Source organism: Notothenia coriiceps, unplaced genomic scaffold, assembly GCF_000735185.1.
Source record: "Notothenia coriiceps isolate Sejong01 unplaced genomic scaffold, NC01 NC01_scaffold00022208, whole genome shotgun sequence".
In the NCBI taxonomy this organism is placed as follows: Eukaryota; Metazoa; Chordata; class Actinopteri; order Perciformes; family Nototheniidae; genus Notothenia; species Notothenia coriiceps.
Window position 1 is genome coordinate 89,599 of NW_011354909.1, and position 26,150 is coordinate 115,748.

The window sequence follows — 26,150 nt, forward strand, 5'->3', positions numbered from 1 at the left end:
TGAAAATGTATTGGAACATAAATATAGTAGCTCAAAAAATGGAACTTCAAAACTATCATTAGGTGCAGTGGGATTACTTTGGTAGTAATTATTATTATTTCCTAAAAATATGCCTTAGTCTATATGGAAGTATGATGACAGGTATTTTTATAAACACATTATCCCCTGTTGCTTCTGATTGTGCCTTTCCCTAGAAATTATCAACAGCTAAACTATGAAATGTATGTTTATAGTGACTCAAATGAAACAAATAAATAAGCTTTCAGCCCTTGAAACAAATATTAGAAACAAAAGTCAACTATATTTATAATCAAATAGATGTATCAGTGAATCATGATGAGATAAAGTGTATTTGGTGTATTGTAAGCTAACAGATCCAGCATCAGTGCTAACCTGCTCACTGTCTCCACCGTCCCGTGTGAGTGACAGCCGGGGAGCCTCCGCCCAGAAACCGCTCCTGCCAGGCGGACTGACAACAGCCTCCACCCGCTAACCGGGAGCTGCAGGAATGACCGACAATATCCCCCTACAACCCGTGAGGCGGCCGAAAAGAAACGACAGTAAAAACAGAAATGGGTAAGGGCGTTATACGGCATAGAATATTAATATGGATCCGTTTGTTGACGTATTTCTGGTCGGCTAACGTTAAATTGTTTACCGGAGCGAGAGACATTGTCTAAAACTAGCTTAGCAGTGGAGGTATTTGAAATATCAGTTAGGGGAAATCCAAAGGCTAATATACAAATTCACGTTTTGAACACGTTCTGGCCGTTTATAGTAGCTCAGAAACTGCTAGCTTTAGCTCCGAGAGACATCCTTGTTCCGGGGTAGCAAGTGCATTTGACGCCCATGTCAATATGTGCCCGGTAGACTGAAACTGTCCTAGAGCAGATACTACGCTGAAATGTAGGCCCTGATTTAAAACGATACCATGTTTTAAATTAACATGCTGGCTAAATGATGCCTTTTGTATGGTTATTTGTGATTTGCACATAAAGGGGCAGGCCTCTTGATGATGGAGAAAGCACGCACAGGGCAGACACAGTGCTGAAATGCAGCCAATAATCTGACCAGGCTGTCATGGTGATGTCACCTCCTCTAATAATCACATAATACAAAGACAAAATGTCTGGAAATAAGCTGTTTATTATGCAGAGATACTGGTCTGTAGCTAGCGGCTTTGTGTAAAGTATGTTCTTGAGTTTGCAGTATAACTAGTCAAGCATGATGGCTATCATTGTGTCCAATGCACCTGTCCAACCTGACATGGTGGTTAAACTCTCAGTTACCAGTTTATATGCAATAGTCCTCCAACAGACCTCACCTTCACAAAGGTTGTAATGTGTGGCTTTCAGTTATTTTTCTTATCAATGGGCTAAACTATAGAAACATATCTCTTTATAATGCTCCACAAACTACACCCTTAAATCATCGCAAAACCAGTTTTAACAAAAGCTGGGCATTATAATCTCCATGAAGGGAGCATTTATTCCAGGACCGTTGTATTAGACTGCATTTGCTGTAGCTAGATGTACCGAATAAAGCTGAAGTGTCCTATATATCAAGTAGAAGGGAGCTTTGAGAATGCAGACCTCAGCTGTTGCCAAATGACCTGTCTCGCAATGTTAATGAAAGGGAAAAATAATTTGTTTATCCGCAATGTGATTCGGATATTCCCCACTGTGTAATGAAGTGCTTCTTGGCCCTTGATACTCCCTTCCATCATGTTTCATGAACATTGAGCAGATAGTTGTTCCATAAATCTGCTGAAAACAACAAACCAAACATTAAAAACACAAGATCTGCACTAAAGCTTGATAAGTTGTTTGATTAATTAGTAGGTTGAAGAAAAATGTATTGGTTTTGACAATGAACAAATCGTACAGCAAATGTCAAACTTTATTCACTATTTGTAAAAAATATTTGATAGAAGTAAAACAAGGTGTAGCACTTTTTTCCCTCTCCATGTTGGGCTTAGTTTTATACCATGTAAACAATTGATCAAGAAACTATTGGCAGAATACCCACAACAAAAGTGCCTTTTTCACAACAGGAATGTTGACTGTCATGGTGGGGACAGCACAGGTGTTGTTTATATAATTAACGATGGCTCATTTTTATTCAGCTGTCACAGTAAACTGTCAACTCAGCCATCTTTGATTTTATTATTTACACCTGTGTCCTTGCCTTCAGTGACATGTCAACACATCTTCTGTGTAAAAGGCCTGTCATTAGTCGCAGCCTCAATCTATTTGGGGTCTAAAAACAGCAACAGCTTGATCTTTTACTCAAGATGACAGAAATCAGAAGTTGCTTTTACAATAATAAAATTGTACCACAAAGTAAATCATCCCTTGGACCTTATTGTATTTGATCCTATACCAAATACTACAAACGTGCATGCTGTGCATATATGCATCTTTAAATACAGTATCTATCATGACACTGAAATATCTCTTCATATGTGGACCTGATAAATGTGGTTTCTCACTTGATACAAGCCATACTGGAAATCCAGCAATTGCGTATTTAATTGGAGAGGGACTGGTTAGTGTCCACTGCGAGGTTATCACAACAATCTCTAAACAAATGATCTGTTTTGTGAGGCCTATTGTGTTTATAGGTGTGTATTATACTAAGAAAGTAGTTTGATTGTTAATCCCGAGGTCACTGGACTCTTAGTTTATTGATATGGAGTCTGTGTTTGTGTAGAGCGGAGGGAGTGGCCACCCTTATCTTGTAAAGCATAATCTCTTCCGACTTCATGATCATGGATCTTTAGCTAAGCCTGGTCTCTTCTTTGGTTTGAAGCTGAAATAAGCAACACATTAACTCAGAGATGTGAAATTCATTAAAAAAAAAGGACCCATTACATGACAGCTTCACACATAACAACCCAGGGAAATGAGTCACACTAAAGATGTTCTTTCTGAAGTTAAGAATATTTAATGATTGGATGTTTATCAGGAGATATTCCTTAATGTTTCTCCCACGCTTGCTCTCAGGTGCTGCCCGTGGTCGCGATGCTGTGGCATGGGCGACTTCCGTCCCCGCACCGTGTGGCTCGGCCACCCAGAAAAGAGGGAGCAGAGGTACCCGAGGAATGTCATTAACAACCAGAAGTACAACTTCTTCACCTTCCTGCCTGCGGTTAGTGTCAGTCAAAGGTCACCCCTCCACCCTCCCTCCTGTTCACCCCCAAAACCACCACCCACCTCTCCAGCGTGGCTCTTACTCATTTTCCCTTTTTGGTTACATTTCTCCAAAAACTACGTTAGGAGCCATCATCTCGGCTGACATCTTGTACCAAAAATATTAACCAGGGACAAAAAGTGGACATTGTATTCATGACTTATTTGGAATGAGCATCAGAGAGTCAGATTATGGTGGATCTGATAGTTATTTGACGGATATAGATTCATAATTTTAGTCTATAACTTAGTGAAAGATGACCATTATAACCCAAGGCTGTGTCTAGATATCAGAAATGGATTCCAACCATCAGATCAAAACCCAAATACATTCAGGTTACAATAATATAAAACACGAAAAAGCAGAAAAAGCTCACATTAAAGAGGCTGTAACTAGCAAATGAATCAATTGTTGTTATCAGTGAGTTTCTGTTAATTGACTAGTTGACACAGTGAATAATTGGCTTAGCTTAGATACATACCTCAAATTTTAAATATACATACATTTATATTCCTACTTGAGTTAAATACAAATGTAGTCTTGTTTGCTAATTGTTAGTCTAACCCAAAATGTCGACATATTAGCATTCGTCCTTATGCTAGCACACATTTCTTACCCATTTTATGTTATATCTTAATTGTATCACACAGTCTCATTGAGAACAAAACATATTAACAAGAACAGCAAAAGTAAAAAATATTAGACATGGTGGGATGTCCTGGGTTCAGATCTACATCTAGATCACATTTGGCAAAACAAAAACATTTCCCTTAGCAACAGATCACATCCTTAGAAGAATATGGAAGATGCATATGTTATTTGGTTGGAGGTTTTTCTTTCTAAGCGTTGTGATTTTGACCCTCGCATTTCCCCGGCTTGCTTTACATATGAATTTGTTTTTCAGACATTCAGTTGTCTTAAGACCTTATGACCTTTTTCGTGTTTATGAAGTCAGACATTGAAGGTAGCTCACATTTGTTTGGAAAGCCAAAGACAAGAGCAAAGCCTTTTTGCATTGCAAATTGTGATGCTTTTTATTTTCCTTGGTCATGCCAAGAACATCTTCTCACTGGAACATATTGAAGTCTTTATGTTTGTGGTTTTCTTTGTTTCTGCTCTCCACTTTCGTCGTTTCGGAAATGACGTACAGAAGTAATGTGAACGCGTACAGGTAGTAATCCTGGACGCAGGTGGTCATTCAATTGGGCAAAGGGTTAATTTTAAGAAGGACACTAATGCAAGTGTGTGTGCATATTGTCACATAGACATAGATTGTTCATAAGGACAAAGAGTAGGAACACACTGTAAACTATTTTGGATTCATTTTTTCATATCTTTGCATAAATTGATGGCTGTTATTTTCCAAAAAACCTTTCTTGATGAATTTATCAGGACTCATTGGATTCTCAAAAAAAAAAAAAAAAAGATTCACTGATCTAAAAACGAAACTGGTTTTAAATGTAATCCTGCGTTAATAAACTCAAAAATCTAAATTATAGGTTGTAGGAAACCTGTTTTTCCAGCAAATGTATGATTGAAGCGGATAAGGCTAAGGCTCTTCTTCAAAATTCAAACTAAATGCTGATTAGAATAAAAGCAAATATTCACATCAAAATCAGTCATGGTGGCCGAGCAGCAAATGTCAATACACTGTCATATACACAATAACTTACCACACTGCAAATATTGAACTCTCTGCTTCTCTGTTTCATTTCCACAGGTGCTGTTTAATCAGTTCAAGTACTTCTTCAACTTGTACTTTTTGCTCCTGGCCTGCTCTCAGTTTATCAACGAGCTACGACTAGGAGCGCTCTACACCTACTGGGTCCCTCTGGTGTGTGACATTTCACTGACTGATAATTATCACCCTCTATCAACTCATTTGACTTTATCAGTGTTCAGAAGTTATTCTGATAGTATTCAGTTGTGATGGAAATAATGTAACAGTAGCCACAGCACTAGCATGTATGAAGTTGATTTGTTGTTCTATATTTAGGAGAAATAACTATTTAATTTGGACGTTTTTAACTCTTCAGGGTCTGGTTTTGGCTATTACCATCATGAGGGAGGCAGTTGAAGAAATAAGATGCTACCTTCGAGACAAAGAAGTGAACTCTCAGATTTACAGCAAGCTTTCAACAAGAGGTACGGATTGAAACAACATCCATAATATTCATCTGGCTGCTACTTAAACATTATTTATCTATTTACCTAATATAACATATTTCAATGACTTGCATATACAGTAGACTCTTATTGCACTATTTACTATTGACTTTTTTCTGTTTATCAGTGTTTCGTGTTGCACTGTTGGAGAAGCCCGTGACACAAGATTTTCCTCGACATAACTGCACTGTAGCTATGTTCGTTTGACAAATAAAGAACCTTGAACCTTGGATCAGGAACTCAAAGGAAAACATTGAATATGTTTTGGTTGTGTTGATGAACCTTGTTGCTTATTCCTCAGCATCAGCGTCTAGTAACTGTACGAGGTTGGTCCTGTTCAAACTTATTGGGGCTAGGGGAAATGGTGGGCTAATTCAAAGCAGAGATGTAAAAGTGTACATAAGAGGCCTCGGTATAAAGTGCTACCAGCAATAAAAAGCAGGGGACCTCTTGTGGTTTCCATCACTTTGTCCCTTTGATGTGGCAGCTCGTTTTACCCATAAACACGACGACTGCTTGCCTCCATGATAGCGGCCCCCGAGAATATCTCGCGGTTTATAGAAGGTTTATGGTTTCAGGACTTGGTGTGTTGTTTTCTAGCATAGGAAGAATGTGCTTGAGTTGTCTTATTATTAATTAAATCGTTTTTTTTAAATATATAAAATGAATTCACACGACTCAAAGAGATTTATAAAAAAATGTGTTGTTGAAAAAACGCTCGAAGAAGCAAAGATAATCCATTTTCTGAGAAAGAAAAGCTACACATATTCACATTTATGTAGATTGAGCTTGTGAATGTATCAAAACTGAATGAAAATAGATTAATCAATAATGGACATTGTTGCAGGCTAATCTTCGTTTGATCAACACATCGGTTAAATAGATCGCAGCTCTGATCACATTAAGCGAAGCATGTGCGTGAGATAAATGTATAGATCAAAGCGTCATCTCTAATTGTAAAGTATATATTGCCACATTTAGTTTTTCTGAATGGTAAGGCTGCTGTGAAAATGTGTAAAATGTTTTTTTTGCAATAGTGGAGCAAGGCACTCATTTGAAGTCCCGTGAAGCCCGGACGCATAGCAATATTAATGCGCTTTAATGTCTTACATATGCAAAGCCCTGAGGTCACGACACAGGTCAGGGGTCGTTGATCTCTTCCAAACAATTTTGCCTTCTCTTTCCAAATGGAATGAGAGAAACGGATCAACTCCCCCTGCATTCTTTCAAATCTGCACAGAAAATTACCTTCCCAAATTCCCCGGGGTTACTGCCGAGGCATACGGGACAACGGTTCACCGAGGAGAAGAAACTCAAGTTCTTAAATCACATTTCATTAACCCAAAAAAACACAGGAGAAGTTTGAGTGCTTTTAGATATGATGTCCGAGGGATCAATCCTATAAATGCTCTCAAATCTATGTTCAATTATTTACAGATTCTCGGTTGTTATATATTTGTGACATTGACACGACATTTTTTTTCTTTATTTCAGGCACAGTGAAGGTTAAAAGCAGCGGCATCCAAGTTGGAGATCTTATAATCGTGGAGAAGGTTTGTCAAAGATCAAACATCTGTGAACAGTTTTGCTTTCCCCAACTGTCCAGTTAGCATTTATATGACAGCGAATAACGAGGGGGTTGTTAATGTGCCGTGCTCTGCTGGTGAGAGAGGTGAAAGGAGTTAGTAAAGATTTTGTATTCTTCTGATCAATGCTGACTCTCCGCCTGTCAAGCTGAGCCTAAAATACCTTTTTAATTAGATCCCAAACAAATTCGATTAAGCACTTTTTTATTGATATGTATTTTTTTGTTGACATCATGAAATCTGATAGTGTAGTTTTTTTAAGATATCTAATTTAGTGTGTGTTTTCTGAGGGGAATCTGTTGCGTCGCAGATTGAATTCTCTGAGGTCTTTGTACATGAAACATGAGAAGTGAGACCTGTTTCCAAACGGCAGGCTTCTTTCTGAATCACTCATTTCAAAGCAGCTGAAGGAAAGGTCACACGTGTTGTCCTAGACGTTTCTCTAATATGACCGAGTGATCCAGAGTTATGTTAGGACTCAGAAGCAGACAAAAAAGCATGTTTTTGACGTTATTCTTCACCACTGATCAATAATCCATGCACGGTTCCGTTTTTGGGGAAGCTGTCCAGATGAGTGGATGCAGAATGTGTTTCGTGTGGTGGACGGAGCGGGTCAGGCAGAGTGTAAAACCTGGTGAGGGTCCTGCTCGGGCCACGACAGGATGATTTGCTGCAGGGCTTATTATTTTTGACTGACTGGCTGCCGGTAATGTGGCACATGAAAAGCTAAACGTCTCTACCGAAAAGTGCAAGATCCGGAAGTGATGTTAAAGTGATGTTTTTCTTTCTGCTTTTCTTTTTTCGTAGAACCAGCGAGTTCCTGCTGACATGATCTTTTTAAGGACCTCGGAAAGAAATGGTAAACATCTGCTGGTCATTCATCCAGATCACCACAACAGGCTGGCTGGCTGGCTGGCTGGCTGGCTGGCTGGCTGGCCGGGGGAAATGACTTGTTTAAAAGAAAAGGCGCTGAGGTGCAGGGATTAGCCCTGAGCCAGGACAGGAAGTCCTACAATGTCTAAATTGTAATTGAGTCCAGTACTAAACTATCACTCAAAGCGCAGCGTAGTGGAGAGTGGGTAATGTAGACAAAACACGGCTCCCTCCTCTCATCTTCGCTAACCCGTTTTGTCTTTCAAATGAGAAGACCATGAAAAGGAAGATGGAAGGACACACAGATATCAAATGCAAAGAGAACACAGCAGGCTTCATCTGAATAATCAAATAAGGATTAAGACAAGATTTGTGATAACACGAAGATGGGGAATTGCATCGCACTTATTTATTTGCACATATACAAAATACATTACAATTGAATTCAAAGTACCTCCAAGGAACAGCACATCAAAAATCACATCACAGGGGCATGTTGTGTGTGAGGTAAATCTAGATGCATGTTGTTGTTGTTGTTGTTGTTGTTGCCACTTCCTGTTGGAGGAAGGAAAACAACAGCTTTGTTTTACTGGAAATGTGCAGCTTGGTTATCTCTCTTCCATGTGGAGGCCATTAGGTCAATTATGAAGGGCCTAGGCCAGGATTGAGAGTTTTGGGCAGGATGACGCACGTAAGCCGGTGTGGGGGGATGGGATCCACTTCTATCCCAGAAGTGATATGCAGCTGTGTCCCATTCACAGGAGTTGCTGCTGATCATTTGTGCTAAATGATTTTATTGCCCTTTTGGTTGTTAACTTGAAGCGTCAGAAGAAACTCAGAAAGCAGCAACAGTTGACAGAAGCTTCCAGTATCTGTTGAAATGTAAAAATAGTGACTTGCACGATCAATGCCTCCAAGAATAGAGTGGGATGTCCTCTCTTCAGGCAAGGCATGGCATGTTTATTTATACAGCGCATTGCAACACAAGGCAATTCAGAGTGCTCAACACTGAACATTTGGATGTAGTGCAACATTAGAAAATGTCATAAAAAAGCCAAGAGAATAGCAATTAAACAAACTAAGGTATACATTACACGAATAAGTTACAGTGCCGTGTAAGATATGAATAGTTATTTGATTTATAAGGCAGTGAGAAGTCATTGGCAAAATAAAAGTCTTCAGTCTTAATTTTAAATAAGTTAGAGTTGCAGTTTTCTGAGAGTTTGTTCCAGATATATGAAGTATAATAACTAAACGCTGATTTTCCATGTTTAGTTTTGACTCTGCAGACAGAAAGCAGACCTTTACCAGACGATCTAGCAATCTAGAGTATCAAGTATCAGAAGATAAGAAATGTATTTTGGCCCGAATACATCTAGTGCTTCATAAACCAATGATTATATTTTGGAGTCACTGATTTGACATACAGGGAACCATTGAGGTCCAATCTTCAGTTATGGATCTCACTTGTTGATTTGATTTAGTTCTCCAGATGCAGCTGTCTGACACAAGACTTGCTAAGTTACAGGAGTTCAGTCTGATGAATAAGATAAATGCATGGACATGTTTTTACCAAACCCTGCTGAGACACAAGTCTTTTAATCCTTCAGTCAGGGTGTCCGCGGGGTCTTAAAGTTGATAAATCAATTTAGCGAAAATGAAAACTATTAAAAAGTATTAAAGGGCATTTTCCAAGGTATTACATTTTGTAGCTTGTTTCCAATAAGTATATAAATTGTCCAAAGAGGTTGTATTCTACAGTCTGCCTGAATGTAATCATTGCGTAGGTGTGTAGTGTGATTCTGTGTACTTTATTTATGGCATCCCGTTGGATCTGACGTCATCTGAACAGGACATCGCACGCTCACTGCTTGATAGCACGCGAAGCTCCGTTTACGCCGGTTGCTAAGCAACATCGTTATGGGGAAATTCAAGTTTGCGTCCAAATGGTTGGAAGATAAGGAGGAAGGACAATCAATACTGTATATAGTCAATGTGAGGTAAAGTGTGTCGCCAAGGTAACCGGTTAGAACTCAAAGTTGCGATGAGGTCTTAAAATGTATGGGAAGGGCCTTAAGAAAGGTCTTACATTTGACTTCAGGGTTATAGTAGTCTGACTTTAAATGGACCTTTTGTATCTGATGAAATTCAGATGGATACAAGCTTATCTATTGTTGCCCCCTAGGGGTGAATGTGTTTCCTCCATGAGTCTTCAGCTCTCGTCTCTCCTCCCCAGGCTCCTGCTTCCTGCGCACTGACCAACTGGACGGAGAGACGGACTGGAAACTACGCCTCCCAGTGGCCTGCACTCAGAGACTGCCCACTGCTGGTGTGAGTCATAAAATAGAGGACAGGCTCAGGAGTAAATGATATGCTGTGTTTATGCCATTGCTGTGCTTTGTGTTTAGCGAAATAAGTGCTGAGGAAGACGTGTAATTGCACTATGGTCTCAGAGAAGCGCGTCATTAGGACAGAGGAGTTATTTGACTGAGTGCAGGGTGGCCCGCTCATCACAGAGTGACTTAAAGTTCAAAGGTTAACCTCAGGCTCTATGCTCCCCATGAGTGTTAAATTAGTTAGGGGCTTCAAATGAATATTTTTTCATTGAAATGTTCTTTAGTCATGACAGTGGTCTCTATTTAACAGTTCAATCAATATTAAACAAACAAGTGTTAACTACTTACATTTCATTTGGCTTTAGTCTACAATTGGTATTTGGTTTGTTAGCAGATTCATTTGTATTACTTAACAACGATTGTGACGTTTGACTATAGACTTGACAAACTATTGTAACAGATCTTTTTACTATTATTACGAAACCTAATTATTTTGATGGACAGCAATACACTTTACTTAGTATGTAGTAAAAGGCTTAACATGGCTCTCATTGGTCAAGAGCAGAATCAATTATTCAAGCGTCGAAAATTACAACTATATTGATATTTTATTATTTGTAAATAAACGTGTATATCTTTGGCTTTTGGAATATTAGTAAGACACGTTTTTTTTAAATGACCATGTGTTTGGTGTTTACAGGACCTTCTACAAATCAGATCATATGTGTATGCAGAAGAGCCAAACATTGATATCCATAACTTTGTTGGAACTTTCACCAGGGTGAGTGCTAACACTACTATTCTGTTGAAGCCTTAGTCCCTTGTGTGCAACCATTTTACCTTTTTTATTTTCATGAATGAAGAAATCTGGCAGAACGTTTTACATACAGCATGCGAGTCCTACACTTTAATGAAACATCAAGCAGAGTTATTTGTGATAATGTTAATGTGAATTAATTGGATTCACTGTTTAGAGGTGTTGATGAGTCATTAGTTTAGGCTTATAAGTTAGATATCCATAAGTCATGCAACCTTTTGGGAGATCAAAGATTGCCTTCTTCCTCCTTATCCTAATATTTGTTAGCTGACAGATATATTAGGCCAGCAATGTTAGCTACAGCACTTAGCTAGGGAACATTAGCTATTTTGATAGCGAATTGTAGCTATTTAGCTGGTTAACGTTATCTATCTATCTATCCATCTACCCATCTATCTATCCATCTACCCGTCTATCTACCCATCTATCTATCCATCTACCCGTCTATCTACCCATCTATCTATCCATGAACCTACCCATCTATCTATCCATCTACCCATCCATCTACCCATCTATCTATCTATCCATCTACCCATCTATCTATCCATCTACCCATCCATCTACCCATCTATTTACCCATCTATCTATCCATCTACCTACCCATCTATCCATCCATCTACCCATCTATCTATCTATCCATCTACCCATCTATCTATCCATCTACCCATCCATCTACCCATCTATCTATCCATCTACCTACCCATCCATCTACCCATCTATCTATCCATCTACCTACCCATCTATCCATCCATCTACCCATCTATCTATCTATCCATCTACCCATCTATCTATCCATCTACCTACCCATCTATCTACCCATCTATCTATCCATCTACCCATCTATATATCTATCCATCTGCCCATCTATCTATCCATCTACCCATCTATCCATCTACCCATCCATCTACCCATCTATCTATCCATCTACCCATCTATCTATCCATCTACCCATCTATCTACCATCTACCCATCCATCTACCCATCTATCTATCCATCTACCCATCTATCTATCTATCCATCTACCCATCTATCTATCCATCTACCCATCTACCTACCCATCTATCTATCCATCTACCCATCTACCTACCCATCTATCTATCCATCTACCCATCTACTCTACCCATCTACCTACCCATCTATCTATCCATCTACCCATCTATCTACCAATCTATCTACCCATCTATCTATCTATCTATCTATCTATCTATCCATCTACCCATCTATCTACCCATCTATCTATCTATCTATCCATCTATCAAATGTATGGCTCTCATCATTTCAAAACTAATGACTATTTAACACACTATGGTCAGACTTGCAGTGTGGACCTGTGTCTGACGTTCAGGCAGTGAGAATGGTTATAAAATCGTAGTTTTCTTTTTTAAAGCAGACGTGCAAAACTTCTTCAAAAAAAACTATAACAATTTGTCATCTCGACTGTTACAGGAAGACGGAGACCCTCCAGTCAACGAGAGTCTCAGCATTGAAAACACTCTGTGGGCCAGCACCGTTGTTGCCTCTGGTAAATAACTGACCTGGGGCGCTGCCCTTCTGTTAGGGGGGGGTAAAACCCAGGAAGTAACCAGGACCCACTTTTGCCTTTAGGGCAGAGGCTGACTGAAGCGATGACCTGTCTAACCAAAAACAGATCATTGACAGCTCCCAATTGGCTCTGAACGATTTAAAAAAAAAAAGTGTTTATTTTGACTGAGATTGCATTGTGCTATGAATCACAATATTGGAGATTCAACACTATTCTCATAATCATTGAAAGATATATTTTAAATGACCATGGTGTGAGTTTTTCCAAGCAATGATATCAAACTAAGTCCATTGGATACAATTTGTAAAATGGAATATCTACGCAGTGTGAGTGTTTTCAAATGTCATTTTATATCATTGCTTTTAAATGAGTGTTTTTAGATATCATTTTATAATATGTTTCTTAATCTCTCTCATTTTTGTAAAGCACTTTGAATTGCCTTGTGTTGAAATGTGCTATATAAATAAACTTGCCTTACGCAATACCACAATCCTTAATTTTAGAATAATTTGTACATATTCTTGTAAGAAATTTTGCGTCGGTAATCTCATTATTAATTATGAAGCCTAGTTTACCGTAATGGTAAAGAAAGTATGTATCTATAGTCGGAAACATGAAGTGGCAAACGTATCTAACGTCACTATAGGCTATATCAAATGTTATCCATTAAACAATTGTAAATCTGCATCCTATAATCCAAATGACATTCATCATTTAAAAATATTCTTGTCCAGATTAGTAGTCTGGGAAACATCTTCTTGACGTTCTGTGTTTTATCATGTACCTTAATTATATATATATATATATTGACCTGAGGCAGCTTTTTAAGTTCTCTTCCCTCTCCCTCTCTGCAGGCACGGTGGTGGGGGTGGTGATCTACACCGGCAGGGAGCTGCGCAGCGTCATGAACACCTCCAACCCCCGGCACAAGGTACAGTAGTGTGAAGCACAGCCTGAACAACAACATTAGATCACTTAGTTCAGGGTGTCCGCGAGGTCTTACAAAGTATTAAAAGTTGATAAATCAATTCAGTGAAATTAAGGCTATTAAAGGGCATTTTCCAAGGCATTACATTTTGTAGCTTGTTTTCAATAAGTATATAAATGGTCCAAAGAGGTTGTATTCTACAGTCTGCCTGAATGTAATCATTGCGTAGGTGTGTAGTGTGATTCTGTGTAGTTTATTTATGGCATCCCGTTGGATTTGACGTCATCTGAACAGGACATCGCACGCTCACTGCTTGATAGCGCGCGAAGGTCCGTTTACGCCGGTTGCTAAGCAACATCGTTATGGGGAAATGCAAGTCTGCGTCCAAATGGTTGGACGATAAGGAGGAAGGACAATCAATACTGTATATAGTCAATGTGAGGTAAAGTGTGTCGCCAAGGTAACCGGTTAGAACTTGAAGTGGCGATGAGGTCTTATGGAAAGGGTCTTAAAAGGGATTACATCTGACTTCAGGATTCCTTCATATACCCTGAAGTTACACACAGAACAATTTGCACATATCGTAATCGCACTACCTGCTTTTACATTTAATAACTCCANAGGACAATCAATACTGTATATAGTCAATGTGAGGTAAAGTGTGTCGCCAAGGTAACCGGTTAGAACTTGAAGTGGCGATGAGGTCTTAAAATGTATGGAAAGGGTCTTAAAAAAGGTCTTAAAAGGGATTACATCTGACTTCAGGATTCCTGCATATACCCTGAAGTTACACACAGAACAATTTGCACATATCGTAATCGCACTACCTGCTTTTACATTTAATAACTCCAACACTTATTGCTTTCATTTATTAGTTGGAGAAGGAAACATGCAGATTAATCATCACGAGGACTTGAGTTCATCATGTAAATATGCCAGTTGGATGTCATTGTTTATATTTTGAACCCATATGTAAGGCCTGCTATAATCCCACTTTGACAAAAAAAGCGTATATCTGATAGCGTATATCTAATCTAATCTAGTTTAAATGAAGATTGAGGATTTTAGTGGAATTCATCCTTAGAATAATAAAATAACTTGTTTATATTTCTAATTTGCTTACACCTGTATATTGGACATACACAGATTAGTTTAGCATTATTTTAACTCATCATGTCTGCTCACTCTAGGTGGGTTTGTTTGACTTGGAGGTGAACTGTTTGACTAAGATCCTGTTCGGGGCCCTTGTGGTGGTGTCGCTGGTCATGGTGGCCCTTCAGCACTTTACCGGCCGTTGGTACCTCCAAATCATTCGCTTCCTGCTGCTCTTCTCCAACATCGTGCCCATCAGGTACGACTTCATATCCTGGACTTTAAAGACATCTGTATTCTTGCTTTCATGCTCTTAATGTCTTTCATTTGTGTAAAGCACTTGTGTTGAAAAGTGCTATATAAATAAAATTGCCTTGCCTTTGGTACATATAAAAAACACAATTTTTTTTTTTTGATGCAGTTTGCGTGTCAACCTGGATATGGGGAAAATGGTTTTCAGTTGGATGATAAAGAAAGACTCCAAGATCCCCGGGACGGTGGTGAGAGCGAGCACCATACCGGAGCAGCTCGGACGCATCTCCTACCTGCTGACGGACAAAACAGGTTAGACTGGGACGTGGCAGTAAGGAGCAGGGTTGGTTAAAGTATTCAGAACCTTTACTTAAGTAAACATACTAATACGACTCTGTAAAAACATTCCATAACAAGTCAAAGTACCTCATAAAGAATGGTACTTAAAGTGTAAAAGTACTTGTTGCACATCAAAATGACAACACATTTAAAGGGGAAAGCAGTAAATCTTCACAATTTAGAATCTCGAAGTGTGAAATGTTCTCTCAAAAAACGTTTTGCTCGTTGTTTAAGGTACCTAAATATAATGTTGGGTAGTTAAATTAATATCAAAGCATTATATTCCACATTCTATTCCCGAGTGTTTTGTCTAAAAAATCTGCATTTATAAAGTTACTAGGAACTAAATCTTCCTAATCCATAAATGTTGTGGAGTAAAAAGGACAATATTACAGTTCGAACTGTAGTGGAGTCAAGAAAATAAAGTACAGGCACCTAAAATGTGTACCCAAGTGCAATACTCAGAGTAAATATACTCCGTTACTCTCCAACTGGTTAAAAGCAGCATGCTTGACATTAAAACAGCCGTAGCCTTGTGGCTTATAGAAGCACAGAAGCCAGCCTGTGGAGCAGTAAAGTGAGGAGTTATAGTGCAGAGGATTTGCCGAGGAAGTATCCAGTAGGACAGAGTTAAGTCGTTTCCTTCCCTGGGGGGTTTAGCTCTGCGGTGGGGTCTCTGCTCCCTGCTACTTATTGGACCCTTAAATCATAAAAAAAGCCTCTCATCCATACACACCTTCAGAGCACAACACCTCCACCAGTGCACTTCCTCAGGCGCGAGGTGTTACAGGTCAGATTTATAGCCCTCGTGACCAATAAAGTGATCAGCCTCTCCCCCTACCCAGAGCGTGATAAGGCCGGCGGGGTCCGCGGGTCAGGCTAATGTACGCGCGAGGCCCCTGAGGTCTTTTTGATATACTGGCGGAAAATGCTTTTAAAGTGAGTGTGAGGATACAGAGGGAAGGCTTCTGGCTTCCTTACCATATTTTTCCAATCACCATATGTGACATGCTAACTCTGTTTTTAGTAACTGCTTGTAAATCCAAACACTGTAGACGCACTTTAGATATCTTTTGTGACCAAGTTTTTACTACATTTCCCACCCTTTTTCACAAGATGACAATTACCATACAGAGACAAATAATACAAGTGTGAATACAGGAAAGAGCATAAGGGCAAAGCCTGCGGTTTGTTTGTTCTTCTTGTGTGTCAGTCATCCACACCAATCAGAAGTGCTGTGCTCAAACCGCAGGCTTTGCCCTTATGCTCTTTCCTGTATTCACACTTGTATTNCCCGATCGGGCAACCAGCAGGTGAGGCTTCATTGCCCGAGCTAAATACTAGATGGCCCCGGGCCATCGGGCAGTTCTTAATGTCGAGCCCTGGATGGAGCATTACTAACCCGACTCAGATGGTTTGTTTCACCAATCTAGGAAAGCTCCATTGGAAGCCATTTGGAAAAGTATTTCAAAAATACTTGGCAGGTGATTGGATCAATCTGTCTATCACCTTCTATCATGGGCCACTTCTGATTGGTTAACAATGGCTGGTACATGTGGAGCACAGCACCTCTGATTGGTGTGGATGACTGACTCACAAGAAGAACAAAATGCTCTTTCCTGTATTCACACTTGTATTATTTGTCTCTGTATGGTAATGTCATCTTGTGAAAAAGGGTGGGAAATGTAGTAAAAACTTGGTCACAAAAGATATCTAAAGTACGTCTACAGTGTTTGGATTTACAAGCAGTTNCTTCTTGTGTGTCAGTCATCCACACCAATCAGAAGTGCTGTGCTCCACATGTACCAGCCATTGTTAACCAATCAGAAGTGGCCCATGATAGAAGGTGATAGACAGATTGATCCAATCACCTGCCAAGTATTTTTGAAATACTTTTCCAAATGGCTTCCAATGGAGCTTTCCTAGATGGTTTGGTGAAACCAACCATCTGAGTCAGGTTAGTAATGCTCCATCACATGTTAATCTATTACAGGGTGAATCTTAAACTGAAGCTTGACTTCAAAGCAACCCAACGGAAGTTTGTTGTAAGTTTAGTTCTTTCACTCGTAGCTCGGGCTGCGGGGGTGCTAGAGACGGGAGCATGTTGAAGCGACCTTCCTAGCCGGCGATATGTCCGCATTTTACAATAAACTTCCGTTGGGTTGCTTAAAAACAAATATCGCAAATCGAATCGCAATATCTGTCAGAAAAATCGCAATTAGATTATTTCCCCAGATCGTACAGCCCTAAGAGGGAGTCTCTTGTCCACTCCCATCCCACCCCTCTTGCTGTACCAAAAAATGATAGATCTTGTTTGTTTGCAATCTTACAGTTAATCTTTTAACACACATTTTAACATATTCATTTATAATCCATGCATTCTATGATGTAACATTTCATTGTTGTACACATTGGAAATGTTTCCAAAATTACAATCATTTCGAAACCAAAATGTAAAACACCACCATTACATTTTTTTTCTATATATTAAGGCTGCATGATTTTGAAAGATATCTGATTGGGATTTTTATTTGTACTTTAGGATTCACAATATTGCTCATATTTGCATCATAATTCACATTATCATTGAAATATATCTATATATTTAAATGTAGGGTTTGGTTTTCAGGAAACCAAGCTAATATGTTTTATTAAGTCTGTAGATTACGGTTTGTAGGCTGGGATATCTCTATGGCTCCTCAATACTTTGTTGCAACAAGTACCTCGAATGGATTGATAGCATTGAACAAGGAGTGATGACAGCCACCCAAAACAGTTCTTTAAAACATATTCAGCTTTACTCTGCTCCCTGAGATTCAAATATTACACTAGTCCATATTTTGAAATGTATCAAAATTCAAATCATTGTGCATAAGTATCACATGTAGCACAGTACGCTTAATTAAATCTAATATTTTAAGGGGATTTTCATACTTTTTCAACACCTTTTTTTAATCCAATCTTTACCAGGAACTCTCACTCTGAATGAAATGGTGTTCAGGCGCCTCCATCTTGGAACGGTGGCGTACGGGATGGACTCGATGGATGAAGTACAGAGCCATGTGTTCAGCGCCTACACACAGGTAAGAACAACATGTCTACGCAGTGAGAAGAAATCACTGAACATCACTCATTTAGAAAAAACAAACAAAGAAGAAAAGATTGAAATTCCAAAATCTTGGGAAAGGCTCAAACAAACAGCCGCGAGCATTGTTTTAAGAAACGTATCGGTTTGTGATTATTGTTTGGTTGAATGCTTCCTGACCTCAGATGACACTCTTTGTCCCCCTTGACACCAGAGGTTAGCGAAGCAGGAAACAGGATTAGCCCACAAGCAAAGCACTGACCGGACTTCTTAAATGACGCTGCCATTAACCCCTGGCACGCACAGGCGGCTAAAAATAGCAAGGGCACAATGCAGAAGCAAATGTTCAAATGTACTTCTCACATCTGGTTATGTTTACAGGCCACTATCACAGCAATCATGGGAACTGCCGTTAGCGAAACGGCTCGTTTCTCAGACTAAAAACTCCAGTTTAAAGTGAGCAAAGTGTGTTCATGGGTCACTTCACAATTGGAGGACAATTTAGACATCAAACTTTCTGAGAAGTTAACCCTGCAGCGCTTATTGGTGTGCTAGAAGCCTGTAGAAATGGTATATATGTATTTTAAACTTTTGATCTAACTATAATTTAAACACAGTTGAAGAAAATATTATAAGTTGTTGCATCATGCTTAGGCTACCTGGTGGCAATAAATAAAAAGCAGTTTATATTCTGTGGAAATAGATGATGCTAAATAAATGATACATACACATTTCATTTGACTGCAGATAATGAATTGAACGGCAGAAAATGTAACTCTTGAACTGTTAATATTCTAATTATTGAAAAGGCGTTGCAAGTAACAATGATAGCAAAAGCCTAGAAGGAGGGACAATAGAAAAATGCCATTTTAGGGGGAGTTTGAGAGATTTGAAAGTGCATCCATTGCATGTTGAAGCATTTTGGGCATTGGATTATTTGACATTTCATACGTGGGACAGAACATTTCCTCCGAATCCGGAATGACCCATAAAGCGTGTTCATACAGTTTGTTTATAGAGTGGCTAAAACCCGGAAGTGAGTTAGCATTTTATCACTTCCTGTTCCCTCGTCTCAGAGCCAATGGGATTTCTCCATAGGATTTTGGAAAATAGCTGGAAATAAGGTCTGTGGGTGAGACACATTGAAGAGACGGATCACGTTTTGTTCTACGACATTAAATCCATCAGCAGTGACCCCACTGGTGATTTCTGAAGAGTTTACGTGTCTGAAAAACGATGGTTGTTAACAAGTGGCTGAATAGGACTACAGAAGTTGAGGCCGTTGTACGTCATTACGGCGAACACGTAAACACTCCTCTAAGTCTTGTTTGCCCTGTTCTGCTTGAAAGCAAGTTCCTGCCTCCTGCAAACTGTTCAAACAAACGCTTCAACTTGTACAATTTAAAATCTGTATGTTTGAATATGGATCTTAAGTTGGCGTGACGTTGAAGCAGCGACCCTGCTGTAGTTTCTTTATAGCATAACGTTAGCATTTTGCTTCTGGCGACTAGATTTATGATTAGAAAATTATAAAAGTAGGTTAGACATGTGGAGATTATCCGGCTGAACAAAACGTGCATTTATCAAACGGGTTCGTTTTCCACAGACCTTATTTCGAGCTATTTTCCAAAATCCTATGGAGAAATCCCATTGCTTTTTTGTCGAGGGAACCCATGCAGCTTACTTCTGGGTAAATACGTCATCCCTGCACCACTCTATAGTCAGTACAGTTTGACATTACAGATTATAAACTGTACTGGCTTCAAAAGCTGCCTTCACTTAAAAAAACCTTGAAGCCACTCTGAAAGATTCCCATTAGAAAAAGGTAATACCTCTTTTCAGATCCCTCTAGTATGTCACCTTTTGATCACACTGCCTTTTGTCCTTTTCCTGCAGCCCAGCCATGACCTCCAAGCCTCCAGAGCTCCAGCAGCCACTAAGGTCCGCAAGACCATCAGCAGCAGAGTCCACGAGGCGGTGAAGGCCATCGCGCTGGTGCACAACGTGACGCCCGTGTACGAAGCCAACGGTGTGACGGACCAGGCCGAGGCGGAGCAGCACTATGAAGACACGTGCAGAGTGTACCAGGCCTCCAGCCCCGATGAGGTACGATGGTCCGACACAGGAACATGTACCTTACACTAGGGGTGTCCAAACCTTTTTCACCGAGGGCCACATACAGAAAGATATACAAAGGGCTGGGTCACTCACTAGAGCAGGGGTGTCAAACTCAATATCATCACGGGCCACATTAGCATTGTGGTTGCACTCAAAGGGCCGGTTGTAACTTTAAGACTATATAAAAATACATATATAAATATTTAATATATATAAAATAATGTATTATATTACATTATTGCCTCTGCATTGGATTATTATCAGGTAATAACTTCATAATTAACTACGTCTGAAAGCAGAAGTCTAGAGAAAATAATTGCAAGTCTCTTCAGTGAGAATGTCACAAAATGATTTAAAAAGAAAGTCAAATTTAATTTAAAAAAAAGTTAAATTTGAGATGCATTGTGGGACATGTAGTTTATGGACAACGTGCTTCTGTAAATCGGCAAGTAACCGTATTTGCAAGCTCTTGTGGGGCCGCATAAAATGAAGGCACGGGCCGGATTTGGCCCCCGGGCCTTGAGTTTGACACCCCTGCACTAGAGGTATATCGCCTCATAAGTTCAGTTTTATAAGTTAGCAAAATCAATCAAATGTAGGTAAATGATGCTTGTGAGTGTTGGCAGCTCATCCCTTCAAACAGAAGCTCAGGTTGATTATAATAAGGAGAAATAGGAAGGGTCTATTTCTAGCTTGTTATGTAAATGAGTCATTGGGCTTTTTTCTTATAAATTTAGATTTGTTAGAAAATGTTTCCAACTTGAATTGACTGAATTTATTTGAAAAGTTCTTATTAACACATGAATACTACTGTGTGATATATTTGTACATGTATATTTAAAAAGTACAATATAAGACAAGCACAAGTTTCATTTGCGGGAACATATTCCTTTATACTTTTTGAATTTGATGAGGGCCGATTCAAAATGGTCCCCGGGCCGTAGTTTGGACACCCCTGTCTTACACCAACTACAACTATTGAATTCCTCTCCTTTTGTCCTGCGTCTTTGTGCAGTACATCCATCAAATGATATACTTGAATTCACATAGAAGCTACACAGGAAATATATGTTCAAACACGTCATCTTGGCCTGTTGGGAAATGCACACCGTATCTACTTGAACATCATTTTCTCAAGGACAAACATTGACAGTTTGTGACCAGACTTCCGATCTTAAGACGGTGTTCTCGCTCCTTCTCAGTAAAGGCCATTATCTCGAGTGTCTTCCCCTGATTTCAAAAGCCATAACGGCCTTCCACGTTGATGTCCTTGATCTGTATGAATTGTTTGAACTTCAGGAAGAGGGCTGCAGGAATCCGACTTGTATCCATTTCCTGCAATGTAAATACGGATTTCCTTAATGGGCTCCCCAGGCCATTGCACTTACACCCTTTTGAATTTCCACTTTGATAGCATATTTTAATAGTGCGCAGGACGTCGAATGCGATTAAAACACTGTGGTTTATATGGTGGGAAGGAAATTGAGCAGTTTTATGGTTTTTGGTGGATAGAAAGGTAACCGTTTATTTGTCTCTGAAACACTACAGTAAGATTCAGTTTGCTCTCCAACAGCTTTCAGGAAGTCTTAAAATAGATTTTGGTTGTGAGCGTTATGGACGACCGCTAAATGCTGTCAAAACTGAATTTTTTTTTAAGATGTCTGCATGCCAATGATAATAGGAGTTTTTGCTCTGGTAATCAAACGGGTGATTGAAATGATGTGTTATTATCCAACCAAGATAGTTCTGAATCACTTTCCTCTGCTCTCGTAAAAAACGTCAGTTGTGCGATTGTTCTGAGTCAAGCCAAATGGATACAGCATTATTCAGTCCAGTTAGAAATCTGCAGTGGATTTTGAAACTGCGATTACAATGCAGCGCTGTTGTGGTAACCAGATGCAAGAATTCCCCGTAAGTGAGTATTTCTAGACGGTGACTAAGTCTTATTTCCCAAAATGCATGACCAACATTACGGTAGTGAGAGCTTTTATGACGTGAAAGTACTCGTGGCCTGGCATTGTCAGACTACATGGTCACGTATTTGTATAAGAAGTGATTTCTCAACAATAAAAAAATGTGCGGTTTAGCGTTAGCATTGACATTCGATTGTTTACTCTCATCTGTGTCCATTTGGCCGTGTGCTTATTAGGCCTGTCAGAAGATGGATGATGGATTGGGGATGTGAAGTGACTTCAGGTCTGGAAGTCTTCTCCCTCACACACGTAACATTGATTTAATGGAAGTCGTCTGTTGTGTCCTTCAGAGAGGAGACAAAACTATATTTTCACTTCAGAAATTGACATTTACGGAGCTTATCAATCAATAGTGTTGAGTGCTGAAAATGTTTGCGTTATTGATTAAGACTAAATGGTTACTGTGCTTTCTACTCTGTCCAAAGTGCCTTTAATTGTTTGTTTTGTATTCCAAGTAATAGAACATATTGATATAAAAAGGCTTACACATAATCATTTGTTCTTTTCATTTACGTCATCTTAAACAAAGACAAATCAGAAAAAATACTGAATTTATGCCGGGATTTATTAGCATTACGACTATACTTCATGCAGATACTGTCCTTGGATACAATTTGGATATTGCACTTATCAATACTGCAATTTCAAATCAATTTATTGTGCCGCCCTAATGAGAAAAAAAAAAAGCTCTGGTTACTTTTCCCCTCTTGCTGTGTGCAGTTCAATGATGTTTTATTATTTGATAACAACCTAAAAGCAGTATCAGATCAGCACTGCAGCCTGTCCGTCTGTTTCCTCTCCTAGTCACGTATCAATGAGCAGCCAGTAAAGCTTTTCCCCGTGGTGTTGGTAGGTGTCGCTGGTGCAGTGGACTGAGAGCGTGGGTCTCACTCTGGTGGGAAGAGACCATTCCTCCATGCAGCTGCGGACCCCTACTGGACAAATACTGAACTTCACCATCCTGCAGATATTCCCCTTCACCTACGAGAGCAAGAGGATGGGCATCATAGTGCGAGTGAGTGACAAGATCATTCAGTTTGTCCGTCAGCTAATTGCAGGTTGTTTTATATGTGCTTAAAATAAATTGAACGGACTTCATAGTTTGTTTGATTTTCTTGTTTGTCAGTGGTTGTTGCTATGTGGGCGACTGTGTCTCAATACTTTACCAAGACAAACAGAATTTAATAATCCTCATTATCTGATAGAGACCTCACCTCCTAACCTCGCTCTGACTAAGTCTGATGACTAACTTTACTTTTGTTGGCTGGGATTTACCTCAGGAAGCCCGGATGTTAAAACTTCCTCAGGATAATATTTTTGAACTCTTTGTGAAAGCCCTTGTGTATACCAAAATAAGTTGAGCATTTCTAGGCAACCCAAAATCATTGAATAGTGGGCATGGAGCGGAAATCCTGAAACAAACTGGGTTATTCAATTGAACATGTATAAGATCCGTCTATTTAATTTCTATTTCTATGTGAATAAATTGTTTTTTTAGGATGAATCTACTGGAGAGATCACTTTCTACATGAAGGGTGCAGATGTGGTGATGGCAGGCATCGTGCAGTATAACGACTGGCTGGAAGAGGAGGTACAATCTTGATAGTATAACTATTATATATGAATGTACAGACTTGGTGATACGCTAATCCAGATGTTGCTGACTTTGTTTTCAGTGCGGGAACATGGCGAGGGAAGGCCTCAGGGTCCTTGTGGTGTCAAAGAAGTCCCTGACAGAGGAGCAGTATCAAGATTTTGAGGTAAGTTTAGTGTATTTAGTTCACACTAATGAAGATGTCAATCACTAAAGCTACAATTCACTTCAGTGCAGGAGACGAAAGGAAGCCTGAAAGGGTTATTGAGAGTCCTCTTATTGAAGTACAAAAATGGCGTTATTACCTATCATAGACAAATCAACACATTCCAAAAACATTACATTACATGTCACTTGTTAGACCCTTTTATCCAAAGCGAGTTAAATACATTCAGTACTGAGGACAATCCCCACAGGAGCAATTTGAGGTGAACTGTCTTGCCCAGGGACACAATGTAATGCTGACTGCAGTGGGACTCGAACTTGCTACCCCCCCCTGATTCGAAGTCCAGCACACTATCCACTGAGCCACACAGCCTCCAAAACAACACCTCTATACATAAAACACACAGGCAGCAAGGATTAATAGAAGTTTAAGAACTAGAAAAGGGAAATATGAACAACCAACAGAAGCATCTTGCCATTAGGTTCAAGGTGCATGACAAATGACTTGAACTGGTTCTGCAAAGCCAAGGAAGATATTCATTTCAGGTACATACAGTATGTACTGAGTTTAATAAGTGTCGACCTCTTAATTTGATTTAAAAAATGTATGACCTGTGCCTTTTTTGCCATAACATTAACACACAGTGACCTGGGGCTAAACTGAGGACCCCTGACACTACTCACACTCCTATAGTTTGTCTGAATTATGTAAAAAAAAAAGCCGTCACAGCTGTGCAATAAATAGCAGAAATATCAACACATTGTTCAACATTTGTTCAACTCAACTTGCCCTCAAAATCCCCCACAAACGTATAATGATGTTTTATGCAGACATTTTCAGCATTTTTAAATGTCAGAGTGTGTTGCTGACTAATTAGACTCTCCTCTGACCCCCGGCCCTTCAGTCCACACACCCCACCCTCCCACACACACACACACACCCTCTCATTGTGTGAGCAGGGCAGGGCCGTCTCCCCCTGCAGTCTTCGGCCCCTGGCCCGTTTCTGAAGAGTAATTGTGTGAGCAGAGCTGGTGGGTAGCAGTGAGTCACACACACACTGAGTCACACACATAGTTTGTGTTCCTGTATGAGTCACTCAGATTGTTTTTGCTTTATCTCACTCACATATTGCCCTGAAGCTGGAAGGCTGGAGAGGGGCGTTAACCGATTGATATTGTCTTTTAGGGATTTTCAGATTTCTAAATCACAGTAGAATTAAATGCAGGCAATCCCTGTATAGCTTAAGGGAAATGTTGATACCTGTTTACAAGGACATTAGCTTGTCTCTACCCCTGGCTGTTTTCCTGCTTGTTCTTGTTCAACCCGCCATTTTGTCGCTTTCATTTTTTACCCTCTCTATTTTATAATGTTTTTAGTTTATTTCATTCTCTGTGTGAACCGTATGTGAAAGCACTTTGTAACTCTGTTTGAAAGGGGGCTGTATAAAAAGTGATTCTACCTAATGTGTAGTACTTTCATCTCCCCCCCCCACTCAAAATCTTCCCGTCCCTCCCCAGGCACGTTACGTCCAGGCCAAGCTCAGCGTGCATGACCGCTCTCTGAAGGTGGCCACAGTGATCGAGAGTCTGGAGATGGAGATGGAGCTGCTGTGTCTGACCGGGGTGGAGGACCAGCTCCAGACGGATGTGCGGCCCACCCTGGAGATCCTCCGCAACGCAGGAATCAAGGTCTTGAAGGGGGGGGTGGGGGGCTCACAGTAGCAACAAACTAAGAAAACAAAACATAGAGACAAGACCAGAGCATATGTTTTCCTCATCTACCTACAGGAACCAGCCACATCTAAGCACCTCCTTCATGTTTAACAACCAAGATTATAGTGAATTTGAATGAATTATAGAGACATTTGCTCGTGGTTTGGGTTGGCACGCTTCACATGGTTGACGGGAAGTACTTCAACCCACATTTGAATGGAAAAAAGCATTTGGTTTTCTGCAAGGGAACTAGAAATCTGACCAGTCACTGTGATAAACGTTGAGCTGATTGTCAGAGTTGCTGTTTTTCATTTAAAGGGTCGGTTCAGAAATCCTTTATTTGCCCAAGAAACTGTAAGCAGTGCAGATAAGATACAC

General features: G+C 39.8%; 1 protein-coding gene across 1 annotated transcript in view; it reads left to right on the forward strand.

Annotated features, from left to right (window-relative positions):
• Positions 1-424: 424 nt before the first annotated feature.
• Positions 425-26,150, forward strand: part of atp9a (ATPase phospholipid transporting 9A) — a 46,404-nt gene continuing 20,678 nt past the window's right edge. The window contains exons 1-18 of the mRNA XM_010780836.1: positions 425-576; positions 3,006-3,150; positions 4,913-5,026; positions 5,229-5,337; positions 6,853-6,911; positions 7,752-7,803; positions 10,054-10,148; positions 10,854-10,934; positions 12,417-12,492; positions 13,368-13,444; positions 14,632-14,792; positions 14,955-15,097; positions 18,095-18,207; positions 20,106-20,315; positions 23,154-23,315; positions 23,799-23,891; positions 23,977-24,060; positions 25,578-25,777. Of these exons, the coding sequence (XP_010779138.1) occupies positions 509-576; positions 3,006-3,150; positions 4,913-5,026; positions 5,229-5,337; positions 6,853-6,911; positions 7,752-7,803; positions 10,054-10,148; positions 10,854-10,934; positions 12,417-12,492; positions 13,368-13,444; positions 14,632-14,792; positions 14,955-15,097; positions 18,095-18,207; positions 20,106-20,315; positions 23,154-23,315; positions 23,799-23,891; positions 23,977-24,060; positions 25,578-25,777 (2,042 nt within the window). The 5' untranslated portion in view covers positions 425-508. The remainder of the gene's footprint in view (positions 577-3,005; positions 3,151-4,912; positions 5,027-5,228; positions 5,338-6,852; positions 6,912-7,751; positions 7,804-10,053; positions 10,149-10,853; positions 10,935-12,416; positions 12,493-13,367; positions 13,445-14,631; positions 14,793-14,954; positions 15,098-18,094; positions 18,208-20,105; positions 20,316-23,153; positions 23,316-23,798; positions 23,892-23,976; positions 24,061-25,577; positions 25,778-26,150) is intronic.